The sequence below is a fragment of the Melitaea cinxia genome, chromosome 28 (genome assembly GCF_905220565.1).
Source record: "Melitaea cinxia chromosome 28, ilMelCinx1.1, whole genome shotgun sequence".
Classification (NCBI taxonomy): domain Eukaryota; kingdom Metazoa; phylum Arthropoda; class Insecta; order Lepidoptera; family Nymphalidae; genus Melitaea; species Melitaea cinxia.
In genome coordinates, this window is record NC_059421.1 from 4051503 (window position 1) to 4073569 (window position 22067).

Here is a 22067-nt window from a genome sequence, read left to right on the forward strand (position 1 = left end):
GGTTGGATCAAGTTAATAACACTGAAATACTTACATGATTCCTCAAGAAGAACTTCTTGCTGACCTCTAACAGAACTTATGATGGAATAAACTGTCACTGTTACAACTAGTCTCGCAGACAAACACATTTTTAACACTACAATTTGTCGATATACATTTCACAACACAACACTCACGGTACAATTATCTGTGTCTCTTTGTGGTATTTAATTTTATCGATAACATTATATTTCAATCACTACTAATATTTTCACTATGATTCAATGACATTTTTGCTCAGGATTCGATGGTATCTGAAACAAAATAATAACTAATTAATAAAAATTTGTTTTAATTAGACATCACACTTGCGCTCACTGCTACATTACAGTTTTGGGGTGCAATTCTGTTGCCTATATTCATATTATGTTTTTTATGTACCTATGTGCGATAAAGACTTTATTTTATTTTATCGTAAATTAAAATATAGATTAAATTAAATAAAATAAAAATAAAAACTTCACAAACAAAAATCAAAAATCCATTTACTTTTTTTGAACATGCAGGCGGTAGCACATCAATTTGTTGATGTGACCATTGCACCTACACATAATCAAATGTTACATTATCGTCTCATCTTGTTCTACAAACTACAATACTAATTTCTCAAATATTTTGTTTATTAGGATTTCTAAAATGTAGCTAATACATACTGATATTTTTATACGTACAAACAAACAGACCCATTTACTTTCTAATATTAGTCTAGATTAATCATCCACTGTCGAATGAACTGCAAATGGCTTTCATTAAAGGGCTGAGAGAGGTAATCGCCCGCTAGGCGTCAAATCGAATGATTCCATTATGAAATGTCAATAAGTGTAATGCTTTTAAATCGTTCATAAATATTTAATGAATTTCGTTTTAATATTCTCGATTGCGACATCGATTTTAATCGAGTAGCTAGGACTTTTAAAGGATTTAGGATTTAAGACATAAAACAAACAGTTTTACGATACAGTTACTGTAGAAATCACTCAAAGCTGGACTAATGCCTTCTCTTTGAGTAGAAGATTTGGACTATAATCTTAAACACTGCTCCTTATGGATTTACAGATAAATATTCTACTTACAGTATCTATTGATTGTTTTCAACTGTTTCTAAAAAGTATTGAAACCAGCTTCCAGCAGACTTATAAGGACAAACACCCACATCAGAATTAATGGAACTTACAACATACAACAGCGCAACGTAACATTTTGATTTTTAATTCGAGATGAGAAAAACGTTTAATAAATTATTTTCGAAAAATAATGTTCTTTAACCACAAACTTTGTATACCGTCTCTTTTTTATAAGTACTTACGTACTCATAACGTAACTCAAAATGTCACATTTTAATCGCTAAATGCTTGTTGCACTTGATTATTACTCTGGTTACTTATTCAATATCTATGATGTCTTTGAAGTGAACGAATGCAAATATTAATTAATTTGATATCGGCTAAAGTTAGTTTAATACATTAAAATTTCATCAACGTATACTTTTAGCTGTCGTTCGTCGCTATGATAAACTATAGATATACAGTTGACCAACTCAAATATCGGGTAAAAGTCCTATGAGATGATTAAGTCTAAATATCACCTTTTCTTTCTATAATTCCACGTGAATAACCTTTCCCATGGCTGTCTTTAGACGACAAATAGTAAAAGTTTCACTTGTATACCTACGTACAATAGTCTAATAATAATTGAAGTTTAACTTATATACCTACGTACGATAGTTTAACTAATTAAAGTTAAAAATATTTTGTTAAGTGTGTCCGTTTATTTAGTCTGTATAATGTCTGGTGTAGTCTGGATGAGGATTACGGAAAACCGGGATATCTGGCGCGAAGTTGGGAAGGCCTATGTCCAGCACTGCAATAGGCTGAAGCTAAACTGAACTGAGGCTACTTCTCATGTTCGACAAGTGATTTCGTTCCCACGGTATCGTAAATTACGCGGACAAACCCGTAGGGCATAGTTAGTTACTTGATAAGTGTTCGATTGTATGCTTTGTAAGAAACTCTTACAGAAATAAATAATAAAATATCAAGCACGTGGAACCACGCGGATCGTCAAATATCCCTTTAAAACCTGATCAAGAAATTTCAAGAGCTGCATTATGCGTAAGATAAATGTCAAAAGCTTCGAGAAACATCGCTGAGTCACGTCGAAATTATATAGCGAAATATTTTCAGGATAAAATGAGATTTTTCTTTAAATAATACTCACTGTATTAAAGATAGTATAATCTTCGCATCATTATCAGGTCTTTTAGAATAAAATGGAATAGGTAATTATTTTCATAATTTCTGCAAATCACGGTACATAAAAGAATTCAATTTTTTTTGTGACACTTCCATTCATTATTATATATTTAATGAATATTTAGTAATTCAATATAAAGCAAAATATAAGTGAAATTCTTAGATTACCTACCTACTACCTATTACCAATAATGAGCAGTTTATTTATATTCCAATTATAAAATTTATTTATTCCATCATCTTACATTTAACATTAATGGATCTAATCATCAAAATCATCTAAATGGATTAGACATTTTAATTATTCGTATTGTTTTTTCTTCCAAAATAAATGGGAATTACGGTATAATAAAAATCACGAAACCGACACATAAATGCTGCTTCACATTAACGAAAAAAAAAAAAAAAAAAAAAAATTTAACTAAGTATAATATTTTTAACCGACTTCAAAAAAGGAGAGGGTTGTCAATTCGACAGTATTTTTTTTTGTTACCTCAGATCTTTTGACTGGGCATACCGATTTCGATTATTTTTTTTTCCAACCGAAATCGTTATCGCTATTATGAGCATTTACTTGACTATTTTCCGTCTGTCTATGTTCTATTACTCATAGATGTAATTGAAGTAGTTTTTTTTTTTTTTTTTCGTTTACGAGCAAACTCAATCATCTTTTATAACGAATGTATTTAGTGTATAATTACTTTAATTATCGATGTAAATGGATGAAAAACATGTACAATAAAACTCGTAAACTGTGTTTTGCTATAAAACTGTATTTTGCTGTGTAAAATAAACGCTTTGTAAAACTGAAAAAAAAATTAACTTTATTTATCGTTGTGTCCATTTGTTATAAGTATTCGTTGACGGTTCGCAGGAAAGTGGACATAAGGTGCCAATCAAACCACAAATTGCAAATTCATGCGACGTTTCGATCCTTTATTGGACCATCATCAGGTCATCAAAAAATTTAACACTTAATACTTATCTGACATCAATTAAAAATATCGATAAGCTCAATAAATTTAAAATTAAGATAGTAAACAAAACTGTTATTATTTTTGTACAGTACAATAACTTAATTCGTTACGTGACAGCGCGTTTAGCGTGACCCCAATCCCGTCACGCACCGTGACCTACCCTTCAGCTCATTTCACACGAATATACTGACCTTCGTGAAAAAAATCTGGTCAAAATACCTAAACATGGTAAACAAAGTTATGTAACACACTAACGAAAATGTGTCTGCAGTAAGTTGAAAACTATAGTAACGGGAAACTAGAATAAGGTATTAAACTAAGATATGTCTCTATTTCAAGAACTATTTTAATGAAAATAACAAGAGTGTTAGGTACCGCCAAAATTTACTTAGTACAAAGTAATTCGTATTTTGATTTAGTTAATCAGAAATGATTAAATAAATATTTTATAATTTTGAAGTCGGTGCCAAGTAAAACAATAACTACTCTAGTATCTACTCTAAGTTGTATTCAGTTTTCTTTCATAATTTGTTTCATTGACTATTAGTTTGAATACTTTTATTATTCTGTTATTGTTTTGAGATATCTAATAATATTTTTTTACTTGTTTGTTGTGTGTGTGTGTTGTTTGTATTTGTTATTGTAGCCAGGTTGTTGTAGTATTTACTTGGCACCAACTTCAAAATTATAAAATATTTATTTAATCATTTCTGATTAACTAAATCAAAATACGAATTACTTTGTACTAAGTAAATTTATTTTTCACTTTTTAGTTTCCTTTTTGAAGTCGGTTTTTTTTTTTGTTAAAAATTATTTTATTTTACAATTTTTAGTGATGGGTAGACCTAACAAGGATGCTTTTTCTGTTATGTCGGGGGTTCGGAAACATACACAATACACAAGTACAAACACCCAGATCATGACAAACATCTTATATGGCCAATACAAATGTCTGTCGTGCGCGGGGATTGAACCCACTAACGCCAGCGCAACAGCCGGTGCTGTGACCGCTGCGCTAACGCGTCGACATACTATGAGTAAAGTTCGCTATCAGGTGTACGTAATAACAACCGGGACTGACAGCCTAGCGTGTTCTCCGAGGCTAGGTTGGGAGAACCACAAAGATTAACAACTAGACCGAAAATAAATATTTGTATAAACATAAATATCCACTCCGAGCGGGAATAGAACCCGCGACCGTCGGTGTTTAGGCGCCGCCGACACGGCACATGCACCATTATATCAAAGCGGTCGTCAAACAGCAAAAGGTAACTGCTGTAAATTGTTGAGAAATTCCCTCGAGTGTTTATGGGCTCCATCATCAAACCTGGTCCTGCGACACAGATGATCACACAGCAGGTAATTGCTATAAATCGTTGAAAAGTTCCCTCGACTATCTTTCATCTCCATCATCAGACTTTAATGGCACTTGTAACTCATATAGGTGCAAAGTTCTCATCAATAGAAACGAATTAAGTTCAAACAGCAGGTAATTGCTATAAGTCGTTGAAGAGTACCCTCGACTATCTTTCGTCTCCATCATCAGACTGAAATGCCACTTATAATTCATATATATGCAAAGTTCTCATCAATAGAAACGAATTAAGTTCAAACAGCAGGTAATTGCTATAAATCGTTAAAGAGTTCCCTCGACTAACTTTTGTCTCCATCATCAGACTGTAATGGCACTTATAACTCATACAGGTGCAAAGTTCTCATCAACAGAAACGAATTAAGTTCAAACAGCAGGTAATTGCTATAAATTGTTGAAGAGTTCCCTCGACTATCTTTCTTCTCCATCATCAGATCGACTCCAGACCTTTATTAAATAGTAGTGCTTGATAGTGCTTAATGAAAACATGATTAAAATTACTAGTCACCCTTACGATTTTTGAAAGTTTCCCTCGATTTCTCTGGGATCCCATCATCAGATCCTGGTTTCCTTATCATGGTACCAAACTATGAATACCTCCTTTCCAACAAAAAAAGAATTATCAAAATCGGTTCATAAACGAAGAAGTTATCCCCGAACATACATAAAAAAAAAAAAAATATATATATACGGTCGAATTGAGTAACCTCCTCCTTTTTTTGAAGTCGGTTAATAAAAGGTCGTTTATAAATATGCACCTAGCTACTACATATGTACTTTTAATTCCTAGCCTGCGCTTGACTGCGCTTGATGGTAATAATATTCAGTGTACAGAACCAAATAAACAAACCAGAATTATTATACGTAAAGGAAGATGTAAAAAGGTTGTCTTATCGCTAATAGAGCGATCTTTTTAAGAAATAAAAGAAAATATGAAGTTAAGCCAGGGTTCAAAGAGTAGGTAATAAAAGAGGTGGTTTAATAATTTTGTTTGTTCGCAAAGGAAGAACAGCCTACTTCAATTACATCGACAAGTAATACAACGTAGGTAGACGAAAAGATACTCAAGTAAATATACGTTATCAAAGATTACTGATTAAAACAAGAATCAACAAAATCGGGACATTCAGTGAAATGTTATGCGGTATATATGTTACCGGCCAAACCCGATTTCAGGACAAACTAGTTTTGCCTAGGCTAATCTAGTTCTTCCTATACGTGTTAGGATTAACTAGTATAGCCTAGTCCAAACTAATTTGTCCTAAGCCCGATAGGATAAACCAGTTTAGGCCAGTCCAAACTAATTTGTCCTAAGCCCGATAGGTCGGACCAGTTTAGGCCAGGCTAAACTAGTTGATCCTGATATAAGTACGCACACTTTAGGATAAACTGGTATGGCCTAGTCTAAACATTATAGTATATCAAGAAAGTCAAAATAAATGGATAAAGTGAATAAAATACTCTGTAATTAGAAAAATAATCATTTTTATTAAAACCATAATGATTCGTCGTTAAAAATTATGGATAATTGGTAATACAAACAATCATACTATAACAAATAATAAGTGTTTTTAATAGAAGCAATAATCATATCTCAATTATTAAAATTGTTATTTATTTTTACATGGTTTACTTTAGTGGCACTTAGAATTGCAGAGTATGAGTGCCTTCTTGCACTGGCATCTGTTTGTGGAACAGTTTTTGTAGCAGCTGCATCTCATAAAACCTTGGCCTGATCCAACTGAATGTTTCGTAGCTGCAGTCCTTAACGATATTTCAGAGACTTGGTTTACATCTGCTACCTCTAAAAAAGTTTGATTGCAAAAGCCGAATTCTGATCTGAAAAAATAAAGTAAAAACATATTAGCTACTTTAAAATATCATTAATGCTTCAGAAAGATATATAAGTAATTAAGTAACAAAAAAATAAAAACTATAATATTGTTTCCGAAGTACTCCATGTTTGGTGCCAACTTTGTAAAAACCCTCGTCATTTTTCTGAAGAATAACTCCAATAATGTTTCTGAGATCACCTTTGCCTTTAGCAACATCTGGAATCGGTATAGTCACATTATCTCCAATGTTGGCAGGTGGATGAGACTTGTCAGAAGTAGCTTTCATTTTCTTAGCCTGTTTCACAAGATTTTCTGCTGCAGTTGTTCTAGCTTTATGAATGTCATTTTCATATGAAGAAACTTTTTCTCGATTACTAACTTCCACAACGTTACCATCACTATCTTCTGTTAGGTTAACATTACGATCATCTTCTATTACCTTCCTTAAATCATCTTTATCCTGAATATCATTTATGATTTCTTGCGGCAAAGAGGAAGTCGAAAGTCCTACTCTGGGTTCTATTCCAAATAATGCCTTGTATGGTGATTGTTTTATCCCGCGGCGCGGTTTTTCATGAATTAAACGTATATCAAACCTTCTGACCATTTCGTTGAAGCCTTGTCCTTTATCCAAGACCCCATCATATTGAAAGAATACTGTTTTCAAGCAGTATTGTGTTCCTGTTGGTGAGTACGGTGACCAGAGCTCCTGAGGGGATTGAGTCGGCAACGCGCTTGCGATGCTTCTGGTGTTGCAGGTGTCTATAAGCTACGGTAATGCCGTACGCTTGTTTGCCGACCTAGTGACATAAAAAAAATGTTTGTACATGTGTGAATTACTTTCGATTCTGCAAATTTTTTTTAGACTGTTTAGTCTAGGCCATACCAGTTTATCCTAAAGTGTGCGTATTTATATCAGGATCAACTAGTTTAGCCTGGCGTAAACTGGTCTGACCTATCGGGCTTAGGACAAATTAGTTTGGACTAGCCTAAACTGGTTTATCCTATCGGGCTAAGGACAAACTAGTTTTGCCTAGGCTATACTAGTTAATCCTAACACGTATAGGAAGAACTAGTTTAGCCTAGGCAAAACTAGTTTGTCCTGAAATCGGGTTTGGCCGGTAACATATATAATACAACGTAGGTCGAAATACGCGTTATTAGATATGACTCGAAAAGTACTTGTCAGATCTCAATTAAATTTGAATGGGACCACATGACACGCACCAAATTTGATTTAATTTTTTTATCAAAATTGGTTCACCCAGTCAAAAGTATAGAGGTCGAAAGAAAAGAATCGAATTAAGAACATCCTCCTTTTTTAGAAATCGGTTAAAAACGTATAATGATCACGATCAGTTTATACAATCTACAAATTATTAGAATGCTACAATATCCAGAAAATAGGCTATTAAAAATCAACCTATTATTTTTCCAGAATAATACAAAAATCCATACGAGTGAAACAGCAACAAATTCCTAGTGTTGTGATAAAACTGCTCATAGTGATATATCCATAATCGAAACACATGATATCTTTCATCATCCGGGGTTTCGAAAAGGTTTTCTAGGGACTATCAGACGATATATCCCGTGTAAATAACAAAAACACGATATTCCATAGTTTAATATTCTTGGTTCGGAGTAAAATAAATAATTCATGCGCCCTTTAATACAAGGCTTATCTGTTTCATCTCGGGTAACATTATTTACCGCGGTTTGTGTAAATAACAATGAAAAAAATTCAATTTTTAACATTATTAAAAGCAAAAGTCTAGAGATGGTTGATTTAAAAATATTATATGTACCGGTTTCCTGGATTGATGTGATGAAAGAGTTGTATTAAAAGCCTTAACAATGCTGGGCGGTGGATGAACCGATATACAACTTTACGATTTTTTCCGATTTTGGTTTTCTCACGAGGACATAAGGGGTGTTGTTTTTCTACGAAACTTATAGGACCCGGTATATTTAAGTATAATATCAGTGAAAATTCAATCATTTAAATTACGAAGATACATCATAATATAAACAAAGAAATTATGGAATCGGATTAATAAGAAATTTCGTCAATCTCCTGCATTTCCAATTTGATACAAACTGCATTTCTTGTGTCTGCAACTGTTACCAGCTACCGTATAGATAGCACTGAATATTGCATGCAAGACAAAAGTACTGGAGCGTACTGAAACAGACTATAAATGTCTCATAGCTGAGCAAAGATTTCTTCTCCTCAAAGGAGGAACATTCAATATTAACACTTATGTAACTACACTGCTCATTGCGAGTTGGTAAATATTATACAGATAAATACTAGTCAGAGACATTTAATTAATCCACATGTAATCATTATAATGAAACAGTTTATTAGGTTTTTTTACATGCCCATGGTCAAGAGGGTCAGGCCTTCCGTGACCTGTAACCTGTCCTGAAGTAACCGAAACATCGAGGATATAAAAAAAACCTAATAATGTGCGATAAAAACGGATATAGTTGTTTCATTATTATGAGTGAAATTTGCGTAAACATTAGTAAACACATATCACGATCACGACTTGGATTGTGTCTTGTAACATTTCACCGTTAGGCATAGGCCTCTTTCTCCATGTAGGAGAAGGATCAGAGCTTAACACACAACGCTGCTCGGGCTAGGCGGATTTATTCCCTAATATAAGTCCTAATGTTCATTGTCAGATATTTATGATAACAACCGAAACCAACAGCTTAACGACAGACATCCAAAATAAATATTTGTACAAACACAAATATCCGTTCGGAGCTAAAATCGAACCTCAAACCGCCGGTGTTCGACGCATTTACGCACCACTACACCGGAACGGTTATCAATGTAGTATTTTTTTTATGATTTTAGATGTCTATCAGGTGTCTTATTGACACAAAATTATAAATTTGGTACCTAATTCTGTATTTATTCTAGGTAGCTTATAAATGGTACGTTGTAAAAGATATGTGGTTTAATTTAAGCCTCTTGGTTATATTCCATCCCCTATATTACGTTTCAAAGTTTCATCCGAAATATTAAACTTTGAAAACTCAAAATTCCTGTTCCTATGAGAGAGAATAAACAATCCGTCTTAATGTTTAATATACGTATTATAACTCATATTGTTACGTTTTTTTAACTGCGATTAAAAATCAATGTCAACGAAGTCTAAACAATTAATAGTCTACTTTCAAAATATTTTTAACCGACTTCAAAAGAGGAGGAAGTTACTCAATTCGACCGTGTATATATATATATTAGGTATGTTCAGGGATAACTTCATCGTATATGAACCGATTTTGGTAATTCTTTTTTTCGTTGGAAAGGGTATATCCCAAGTGTGGTACCATGATAAGGAGACCAGGATCTGATGATGGAATCCCAGAGAAATCGAGGGAAACCCTCGAAAATCGTAGTGGCGACCTGTGCGTCTGTTAATTTTTTTCATCTACTTACGTTGTATTACTTGTAAGTGTAATTGAAGTCGGTTTTTTTCGTTTTCGAGCAAACACAATTATATTCAAACAAATATATTACGGATTCCAATCCTTTTCGATGAATTCATACAATTCTATAAAACATTATAACATGATATACGATTACATGATAATCGAGATACATATAGCCTAATAATAACAAAACGTTAACGATAACGATTTAGCTTGTAATATCCTACAGTTGCGCAGAGGCCTCTTACTCCATGCAAGAGAAGGATTTGAGCTCAATCCACCACGCTGCTCCACGGCGGGATGGCGGATATGTTCCTTAGTATGAGTAACGATCGCTATCAGGTATTTATGATAACACCGGGACCGACGACTTAATATGCTTTGTAGACCCACAAGAGCATACATTCAAAACCGGAAAGAAATATTTGTAAAAATATAAATATTAGCAACCCGAGCGCGATCGAACCCCAAACCGTCGGTGTTGTAGGCGCCTTCACGCGCCACTACGCCAAAGCGGTTGTTAGTTGTTATATCTTGACAAGAACGAATAAAAAATATTAACAATGATATTTATCACTGTCAGTTAAACTATTTTTAATTTTTTTATTTTTTATTTTATTATTTTTATGTCATGAAGATTTTTATCGCGTAAACGTTAGCAATGGGGAATACTTTGACATAATACATATATCTACCATTTAGGACAAATGATAAGTAAAATTATGTTTTAATATATTTTATTAACTTACGTTAACGGGTACGAAGTATTTGAATAATAATAATAAATAACACTCAGCGGCACTCCCAATACACAAGCACAAACGCCCAGACCACGATAAACATCTATATGGCCAATATAAATGTCTGTCGTGAGCGGGGATCGAACACGCAACCGCCACCGCAACAGCCAGTGCTATGACCACTGCGCCAACGCGTCGTCATGATGAATAAGACATTCCTACTGTTAAATACAAACGACGGATCTGCATGAAATTTGGCGCAAAGACTCTTTATTTTAACTATTTTAATTTTTCTAAAACTGTCACACAGTCTACACTAAAACCTCTTTTGACAAAACAATTGTAAAATTTTATTTAGTAAATCATTTTCAATAATAATTTAAGTATGTCCACTACACTATCTTAATTTTTAAAAAGTATATGGTACTTATAGAATGTCAAGCTACAACTGAATGTCTATTTCGACCGTACACGATGTACATAAACATATGTACGAACGTACAGCATTTATGAAGCCACGACATATTGTAAATTAAAAAAAGGCGAATAGAACTGTGACATTGCAATTTTTGAGTGAATTTTTTGTATATATTTTCAGATAAGAAATCGAGGGAAACTAAAAAAGATGTTTGTATAACCATAATATTTATGTATGTGATATATGTAGCACTTAAGTCTTTTAACACTACATCAATTATGGTTTTATCAGTAGTTAAATAAACAAAAAAAAAATTAAGAAGTATTGACTCTACTTTAAAAATTAACATCCAATTACAATATTACCGATCATCAAATCCTATCAGCAACATCTATTATATAATCAAAACAATACTGTAGTTTGAAAACACAGAATACATTTTACGATTCCTAGAAACGAAGCGAAAAGTTTCTAGGCCGCATATATTTCGCGAGTCAAAAGTTTCCTTCTATCGTAGATTAGTGGGATTGCCGCGAGCTATTAGTATCAAGATACGCAAATCACTTACATTTCAAAGTTCATGTTATACTCGTATGTAGATTAACAATACCCTCACGGCAAAACGCTATTTGCTAACATTAGGAACGAAATTGAAGTATGTTTCTCTTACCATTATAACCTCTAATATCTGACGAGCGCTGTATTGTGGTTTTAACAATTTTGGTTTCGACTCTGTGCGAAATTCGTGTTTAAAATTAACCTATATGTTAACCCGGATTTAACTTAAATTTCTAATAATAGAAAAATGTAAAATGAATAAAACAGGTTCACAAAATTCAGTGTTTACAGATTAGAAACAAACAATTACTTATCATGTAAATGATATGTGTAGTGAACAAATAGCCTACTTTTAATACGCCTACTAATAATCAACTTACTCCGTCCCTCCATCCATATTTTTTTACACGGTAAGTAACCACTAACATATCATACACTAAAACCTTCTCCGAAACACGCTGCATCTTATGGTATAAGTATTATTCCGATCGGTTCAGTAGTTTTCTCAGTACCTATAACCGAACTAAAAAGCCGGCTCTCTATTTATTAGTATAGAGATTAAGATGTTTATTACATAATGTCTCATTGGTATAACAGAATTATTTTTAATTAAACGCGTTTATATGTTGGGGACAGGCCTTTAAATTATATGTACACCAAATTTACGACAAATTAAATAATAATATTATATTTATTATTCTATACCAAAGATAGACAAAAATAAATCAAAAAGCAATAAAAAATCTGTATGTACAAAAAGCAGTCTTATTGCTAAAAAAGAAATCCCTTCCAGACAATCTTTGGACAATGTACATGGAGAGAATAAAGCGGAAAAGAGATATACACAAGGTAATTAATTAATATGACAAATAATTTTTGATTAGTTTTAAAATAATAAATATATTTTAAAATAATATTATAACTGTGTACCCATTTGCTCTCATTGTTTAACCCATCTGCATAACATATGTTGTGAAAGAGGAAATTTAAATTGAAAATTTGTTCCACTGCAATAAACAAAACACCCTTGTAGGGTTGTCTAGTTAATATGTACATAAAATCTAATGAAATACATTTAGCAAAAAATATATATATTATATCTTTATTTCAGATTAATTTGAACACCCCTGATCCAATTTCAACAGGACCTTTACAAATACAAAAAGATTAAAAAAAAAATTTAAATTAAAACGTCGAACACGAAAATTTTGTGAAATCTTTTAGAAACCTAATTAAAATACAGAATTATTTTTTGGATAACAGTCAAATTGAAATAGTAATGTAGAAGATACTTATAGTTTTATATTTTCAAGTAAAACCGTACAAAAAGGCAATATCTAATTTAATGTTACAATTTTGAACAGAAAACCATTTAAAATTTTAGGTCTTTTCCTCATTCCGAAGGCTTGAAAATTGCTTAATACCAAATCATTACACGCGCTTGCCCATAACTTCAAATTCAGACTGATTAGACGGAACCATATCAGCTAATACTATAGCTGAGGAACTTTAAGAATATGGCATAGTACCTCGGTGTTACCATACCATACTATTGATGGTAAGTGTACCCAGGTGAATAGTACGGTTTACAGCCCTGGTCCGCATCGCGTGCTAATAAATTACACGCCTCATGTACTTCGCATAATAGCTGAAGCGGTCGCGTACATTTGAGTCAATACTTTGACCTGGCTATTCAAATTGAAGCTTGGAATAAACTTTTTTTTTTAATCAAAAGAAAACCTCCAACAACTTCAATGGTTTAATGAATTGCTGACCAGCTATTATATATTATATTTATTAACATTTACCAGTTATTTCTAGCTATTTCTACTTCTATTCGCTTTTCGTGGTCTTCGTAATATTTTGAATTAGCCTTTACGTGACGGAATAAACTATGAGTTGTCATAAAATGAGATTTTACAAGCGGTTGCGACGAAATATTGATTCACGAGCGCAATATTAGGGGAATCAGAAATAGACATAATAATAGCATTCATGAAATGATACCTAATATTACGAGCCTGTTCGTTAATCAAACTATTGAATAAGATATTATATACAAACTTGTTAGTCAGTAAGTATATAGATTATTTATTAACCAACATAATATATGAAAGTGCCTTTGAAATAACCTTTTTTTTATTTTTTGAGAGTACATATTACGCGATATATTTTTCTACTGTTATTATATTTCAATAATAGTTATTAAAAAAAAGTAGCGATAATGAGTGGTTTAATATTAATAAGACCTGATATTTTTAATAAGAAAGAAAGGGAGAAAGAAAGGGAATAACTGTGGATTATTGAAGTCGGTTTTTACTATGAAACTATTTCTTTTTTAATTTTAATTAGGGAAAAGCTTTATCCAGTTTGAAATGTATATTCTAATGAGAACGGCAAGACCACTGGACATTAAAATGAAGTGCTATATTTTTTGGTAATTTACATTTGCTATACACGGCCATAATTCAACCAGATGGTTACTATTTCTCTATTTTACCTCTACAAAATAACCTTTTTTATAATTATAAATTAATATTTTTAAGTGGTGGTTATCTAAAAAAGTAGTACGGATGCTATAAACCATTTATTATACGGCTATTGAAGACACGATCGAGTTCCAATCACGTTTATTATATGGTTAAAAAACGCTTGTAAATTTTATTCTCTCTAAAAACCTATATAATAAAGCCTATTCCGTTCTCAGGCTCGCTAGCGTGATTACTGTCATTAGAAGACCATTCGCTCGCGGCTACTTTCAACACGTTAAATTTCGTCGAATTAGCACTCCAAATTTTTGGAGCGTTCAACAAAGACGCACTGTGTTTAATTTAGAAGTGTTAGGGTTTTATTTTGTTGATTTTCAATGATAGACTTTTAAATTAAAAAATAACTGAGGTAGGGCACAGCAGGAATTTCCTGCTCAAAATATGGAGCAGCCCGACTGGGGTAGTACCTCGACCTTACAGAAGATCACAGCTAAATAATACTGTTTTCAAGCAGTATTGTGTTCCTGTTGGTGAGTAAGGTGACCAGAGCTCCTGGGGGGATTGGGGATTGGGTCGGCAACGCGCTTGCGATGCTTCTGGTGTTGCAGGCGTCTATAAGCTACGGTAATCGCTTACCATCAGGTGAGCCGTACTCTTGTTTGCCGACCAAGTGACATAAAAAAAAAAAAAAAATTGTTTTCGTAAGAAATTATTTTGGTAGATTTTTTTTTTCTGTTCGATTTTTTATAGAATTGGTAGAATTGAATAGGTTTCATTATAAGTCACAATTTATATATTTTGGTTATCTATACAAATAAATAAAATTGGAGTGTCTGTTTGTAATATTAAAATAAACGCTTTATTAACCGACTTCAAAAAAGGAGGAGGTTACCCAATTCGACCGTATAATATATATTTTTTCTATGTATATTCGGGGATAACTTCACAATTATTATCTATTAGGTTATAAACTCATACATACAAATAAAAACGTTGCTAATGACTTCGAAAGCTTAAAAACAATCTAAAACTCTCTAAATTTTGTGGAAATCTTATAACATAAAGATTAATTTGCAAACTTTATTTCTTTTTCAATATAATCTAAAATTTATTAAGGCATTATGCGTAGTAATTATTCTTCTACCAATTTTCGGACAGGGAAAAGCGTTATGATATCGATGTGGTGTTTTAATTTGTGGATTTTTAATTAAAAGATTATTTTGTAGATTTTAAATAAAATGAAGTTTGTGTGGGTAACGGTAATTCGTCTTTTAATATTCATAGGTTTGAATTAAGGCAACGTACAGATTATATTTAAATATTTATAGTGGCAGATGAAGTTTTATTTCGATGCATTTTAAGCAGTCTAAGCAGAAAAATAAAAAATATAGTTTTCATTTTTTTTTCTCGAATTTGATATTTTTTTTCTTGAATTTGTCTCACGCATTTGTTGACGTAAGGCATGGCAGAAACATCTTGTTCCAAAATTTCTGCTCAACATGTCTGTAAAGTCCTACCTTACCAGGTAAGGTAGGAACTTACCTTCGAGAAGATCACAGTCAAAAAATTCTACTCAAAAGTATTGTTGTTTTTCTATGGTGAGTAAGGCTAGCGAGAGCTCATGAAAAGGGTCCGGGGGTAGAAGCGAAACCGCGCTTGCTATGCTTCTGGTATTACCATCAGGCGAACAGTATAAGATTGTTTGCCAGATTTTGTTAGCATAAAAAATATCTCATAACAGAAATCACATGCACATGTTTATAATTACTGTATACGATATATACGATACGATACGATATATACGATATACTGTATACGATATATAACTATACCGTAACAACGAACAAATATTCTTCTAAAGAAATATCCTTCACAAATCTGCTCAAATATTTATAGTAAATATATTATATCGAAATATCTTCCTCTTTGTGCATACTTCCTTTATCACTTCTGAGGCGAGATAGTAAATATTTGATGGGTTATAATTACAGTAGCTCAAATATAAACCCAAGCTTTAATCAAGGGCAATCATAGGATTTTATCCCTTACCTAGGGAAAAGGAGATCGTTATCGAACGTTTTTTCAAATGTTTATATATACTCATAGGTATAAATAATCCCTTAAAAATGTAATATCGTGTTTCAACGATCTACTCATTTAGAAATAATATTAATCATTGTTTGTCTCTCTCAATTTAATTAAAAACCCTATAACAACCCTATTCATATTATTTATATACCATTCTGAAGTAGAAATTGCAAGTTTTAAAATCAGTGAAATAAAAACAAATATTTAAATTACTAACTCCAAATCGGATGCCTCAGGTGTTATATCATTTGCATATCCACAAACTGACACAGTAATAAGCACTTAACAGCGTAACCTGGCTGTTGCATCGGAGATATTCTGCTACAATATGGAATTATAAAGGAACCATTAAAACATACCTGCTAGGTTTTCACTCAGATATTACACGGTTAATAGTTATTATAGATTCACAGCGAGAATGTATTACGAAGTAGCCATTAATTTTAACTTTACCTGCATTAAGTAAAGAGGTTTTTTGCAAGGGCTAAGTGAATTATTTTTTACATAAATTTATTTCTTTCTTTAATATATTGACCTGCTAGAGTGCTCTATAGCGCCGTTTACATATACTTAATATTGATCGTAGAAGTGTTAAAAAACATATTCGCTTGTTGAAAACTCTTAGCAGAGCTGACGTGTTTGTCCCAGAATATATTCTCGGAAGATCTTCATCAACAGTTTTACTTCCCATAGTCACTGTTCCTACAATGTTTTTAGGGGATCAATCAACCAAAACTCTTCAAAAAAGCTTAATTCAAGTAGGCTTTAAAAAAGTTTTGATTCGTCATTTTACAATTACTTATATAACTTAAAATTTAAAAAAATAATCACGTTTTATATGACGCTACCACAGATTCGGAACGTAGATTTTGCAAAAAGAAAATAATCGATTGTACTCTTTTAAAAATTCTTGACTTGAGAAGGTTTCGAGCATTCTTTTGAAATAAAACCTTATTTAGAATCGTTGTGATTTGAAACTCGATAAAATGAAAATCCGTCACGATAAGGAAACAAACACATAAATACATAAAAGAGAATGAGATAGAATACATTACGCAGTATTTTATATTCTCGGTGAAAAAAAAAAGTATCTTGTAGACTACTTTTCAGAAGCTTCACTTTTGCCGTGTGCCACACACACTTATTTTTTCATTATAAATTTAATAAACCTATAATAATATTCAGAAGTTTAAACATTCATATTTTATTTCAATATATATTTTACATTTATACACGTATATTTTACTATCTTGATTATTTCTGTACGGATATTTGTATATATGTATGCGTATGAATTATTGAATCTATCATACACTATTTCTATTCATCCTTAAGAATATTGTACACTTCCTATCCGTCACTACTATATCATGTCCTGTGCCCAAAGGTCACGTGGAAGAAATCGCTCTTCAGCGATAAAATCGCCTTTGCACATCCTTTTTTTTAATTACGACTGTTTGTTTATATTTTGGTGTACAATAAAGAATATATTATTATTATTATTAAACCGCTAAAGATATAAATCCACTAAACATTACAAGACGTCTCAACATCATATCATTAACATCATATTGTTTTTAATATAAATAAAAAGATTATATTTATATTTAACCAACACACAAAATCTTCGTTAATTCGATAATTAACGTTTAGACTAAACACGGAACATGATTTTCCCCCTGCGATAAATTCATTAGCTAATGAACTGCTCTAACGATCGCATTGTTCGACAATCAAAATACAACATTATCCCAGAGCTACGCTTGGAAACACGCGAAGAATTTTACACATGGCAAACATTGTTAACAAAACTTTCCAAAAAATTATGATTAAGAGTTAATATTATTAAAATGTTTGATAAATAAAAGATACTTGAGCGTATTATTCGTCCTGCAATGGACGTCCCATAGCTTGGCAAAAGCTTCTTTTTCATACCAAAAGGGTTAAAGCTTAATCCAATATTCTGCTCTATTTGACATTGGCGGATTTGGAGAATAATAATCACTGTGACGAGTAACGATCGCTATCAAATATCTATGATAACAACCGCAAGGATCCAGACCGGAAACAAATACTTGCAGAAATACAAATATCTACCCTGAGCGGGAATCGAACCCGCAACCATTTAAACGACTAAACGTACCACTACACAACAAACGACATCAACAAAAACATTAAAAAGATAATTGTTCTAGCGCAAACACTGTTGTGGTGCTGTGTGGCTACGGCACTAAAGAATTTAGCCACCCCCTCTCTTCCCGTGGGTGTCGTAAGAGGCGACTAAGGGATAACAAGGTTCCACCACCACCTTGGAACTTAAGAAGCCGACCGATGGCGGGATAACCATCCAACTGCTGGCTTTGAAATACACAGGCCGAAGACGGGCAGCAGCGTCTTCGGTGCGACAAAGCCAGTACTGCGGTCACCAACCCGCCTGCCCAGCGTGGTGACTATGGGCAAAACACATGAGTTCACGTTATTTTTGGCGTAAACTTGTGGAGGCCTATGTCCAGCAGTGGACTGTATAGGCTGTAATGAATGAATGAATGAAAACATTGTTAGCGGAATAAAATCGACTATGAAAATTTCGATATCAACCTCGCCACGGGCGTTACACGTTTTCAATTTAAGTGGATCAATCCTATTCACAAAAACTGTTAATTTAACAAAATAACACCATTTCATCGTATAATAATCTATCAAATAATCTTTCAACAGATTTAACAAAACGACTTTAAGAATAGCGTCTATTTAAATAACAATTTGAACATCAATATTCTCTAACATTTTATATTCACCCATTTCGAAGCCAAAAGATTAAATTGATACACAAAGACCAAACTCCATATTTCATTTGTAACGTTCAAATAAAGATATAACCGAAAAAATTTCTATTGAAATATTCTTTTGTAACATTTCGAATTCGCGTTCGGATAAAGCAATGATGAATATCTTAAACTTTAGACGAGAGCTGGTATACGAGGTTCTGTCGAGCGAGTTGGTGTGTCTAGGAATAAAAGGAAAAACTCCAAGCACTTAAAGAACCTTTTAAAAAAGTTTAAGTTCCCTTTACTTTGAATCAAGTATCATATATTAATAAGGTGTTTTACTTAAGGAAATATAAATAGAGTTGGTATTCCATGTATTTAGAGATTTCTTGCTACATTTACAAAAATAAAAGGTCATAGAATCATAACATTTTTTTAAAGGCTAAAAAATATTTTTCTTTTATCATATCCATATAATAATAAATTCCGCTTATTTTAGACGGCCTTCTTATGTGCGTTTTCTTATATTTTTTTTTCATACGTAAGGCTGTCACTGGTTTTATAATTCAGTCGTAGAGAATATGTCCTATATACAAATGAATATGTACTATGAAAAATTGTAGGTCCTAGAACAAGACATGTTTTGAGCATTGTAAACTCAACTTTAAATCTTCTATACTAATAAATGGAGAGTCGGTTTTTTATTCGGTTATAGTGCGAAAACTACTGAACCGATCGGAATAATACTTATACGGTAAGATGCAACGTGTTTCGGAGAAGGTTTTAGTATACAATATGTTGGTGGTTACTCATCATGTAAAATATATGGACGGATAGAGTACGCTAGTTTAAAATATACAGTGTTGAATGTTACATACAATTAAATCCCAGAATTTACGTATTGGTCACTAGCGGCAGTTTTTAATAATCTATCTATCTCTTATTTTACTTAAAAACTATAAGTCTTTGACACACTGTGTATGGAGTATACGTCAAAATTCTATCTATAGTAATTAAAATCGTGGGTAGTTTTGAAACTGGCAATAAATTGTCAAATATTGTGATGAATATATATCAATGGACTGCAATCGGAACTCCGATTGCCACCAATAGATAAAGTTTACCATAAAGTTCAATCGAATCCAGACACAATCTCGTTTCATATTCCACAATCTGAAATTTCATTCCAATCCAACGCTTTTCGCAACTGTGGAAATATTCAGTGCATTCCAATGCGTGATTTTATTATAGCCAGTTTGGTACTTTAACACCATTAGACGACTATGTTCTATACCGGAGTGGCAAGTAAAAATTAGGCTCTTTCCTTATGTGATACTATAAATGAACGCCTATTACTTAGACCCTGTAGCTACTCGTAAGAAGGGTGAGGATAAATGGGATAAATGTATTTGCACAGTTAACCACATGAGTATAAATTGCTAAACATATTTTATCAAATAGCCTTAGTTTTTTTTTTGTTTGTATTATATAAATAGTAGATTTATCGATAAAATTATTACCAGTATAAGTAAGAGTGTATAATATTATATATTATATAGTTCTTGTGAGAAAGTCTAAAATGTTTATTTTTTGTTTATCATTGCGATCTTTGCAAAGAAACACTAGAACTCAAAATCAAGTATTAAAATAGTCCAGTTGTTCGACCGGGTATAACAAAAAATACACTTAATTATAACATTTCTAAGTGTTCACTCATTCAATTGTATTGCTGCGACATATCACACATAACATAAAGTGTAAAATACAATGTTAAAATTTTTTTTTCCACAAATATCTAATCTCTCGCTTACACATAGTATCATTTACTCGTGACATAAAATATGAAAAACATGAATTTAAAGAGAAACATTAAAAGCAAGTACCTCTTCATTCAGAACATGCCCTATTTTAGTCTCTCGCCTCGACCTACTTCCAATCTGCTACGATACAGGTGATCTCAACTTACCGTAAACAGAAATTACTTCAAGATAAAAAAAGATTGGTACATCTATCTAAGTTAAGCCTTTTTTTCATCTTTACATTTCATTTCATTCAAATTCCGTACAATAAAACTGCAACAGGTGTTTGTTATACCGATGAAAAGTTTTTACTTTAAATACCAAGCTCGAAACTTTAAGCGTTCGTTAGCCCAATAGTTTTTTATCTGTACTGATTTTTCTCTCGATCGTAGATAATTCCATAAATATATCTATGTTTTTGCATACAGTAGAGTTTATATTCTATAGGATTCCATGGAACTCAACGCTCAAGCAGAAAAGAAAACTTTTGCGGTGGCGTCTTCAGGCCACTTTGGGTTACCCCGTCAAACACTCGCTTTGAAAGGTTGTTGAAACGGTTCCGCTGCCAGGTTCCGGAAAAGGAATCAGATTCCCTTTTGCTCAAAGGGCGTATCAGTTTATATTAGTTTAAAATGTGAAACTATTCCTTCAAAATTATTTCCTGCTACCCAAAAATATATCTCGATCCATCAATGTCTAAAGTTTTGAAAGCCGAAATAGACAGTGGTTCGGGTTCTTAAACATCATCATAAAAGTTCGTTTATATCATCCCCGCGTCATACAAGTTTTTACAATCCACTACAAATTGAAATCTGGGCGAAAATTTTTATTACGTCACTAAAACTGGAAACTATATCGCTATAACATTTTACATTACATTTTTTATTGTACTGAACAAGTGTGTCTTTTTTTGGACTCTCTTTTAATTTTTTTTTTTTTTTTTTTTATTATGTTATGGGCTTACTCTTGACCTCAGTCTAGCTCTAGAGCACAGACGAGGTCGAAGATGGAGCGAGTTCGCCCAGAAGAAGCCTGTTCACTCGCGCTTTAAACATGTTCGGGTTGTCTGAACTCGGAAATACAGACGCCGGCAGAGAATTCCATTCCTTGGCTGTGCGCATTAAAAAAGATGATTCGAAGCGCTTTGTACGTATGAAAGGTATATCAATCAGGTAGGGATGAAAGCCTACGGTACGTCTGAAAGTCCGATGGAAGTAAGGAGATGGGGGTATGAGCTCGTGCAGCTCCAGGGCACACTCCCCAAAGTACAACCTGTAAA

At 32.7% G+C, this 22067-nt stretch overlaps 1 protein-coding gene across 1 annotated transcript; it reads right to left on the reverse strand.

Annotated features, from left to right (window-relative positions):
- Positions 1–6416: 6416 nt before the first annotated feature.
- On the reverse strand, positions 6417–7082 carry LOC123667424. The gene is made up of 2 exons (XM_045601326.1): positions 6597–7082; positions 6417–6479 (listed from the first exon to the last, which is right to left on the reverse strand). Exons 1-2 carry the CDS (start codon positions 7080–7082, stop codon positions 6417–6419), a joined length of 549 nt encoding a protein of 182 aa, XP_045457282.1.
- Positions 7083–22067: the final 14985 nt, after the last annotated feature.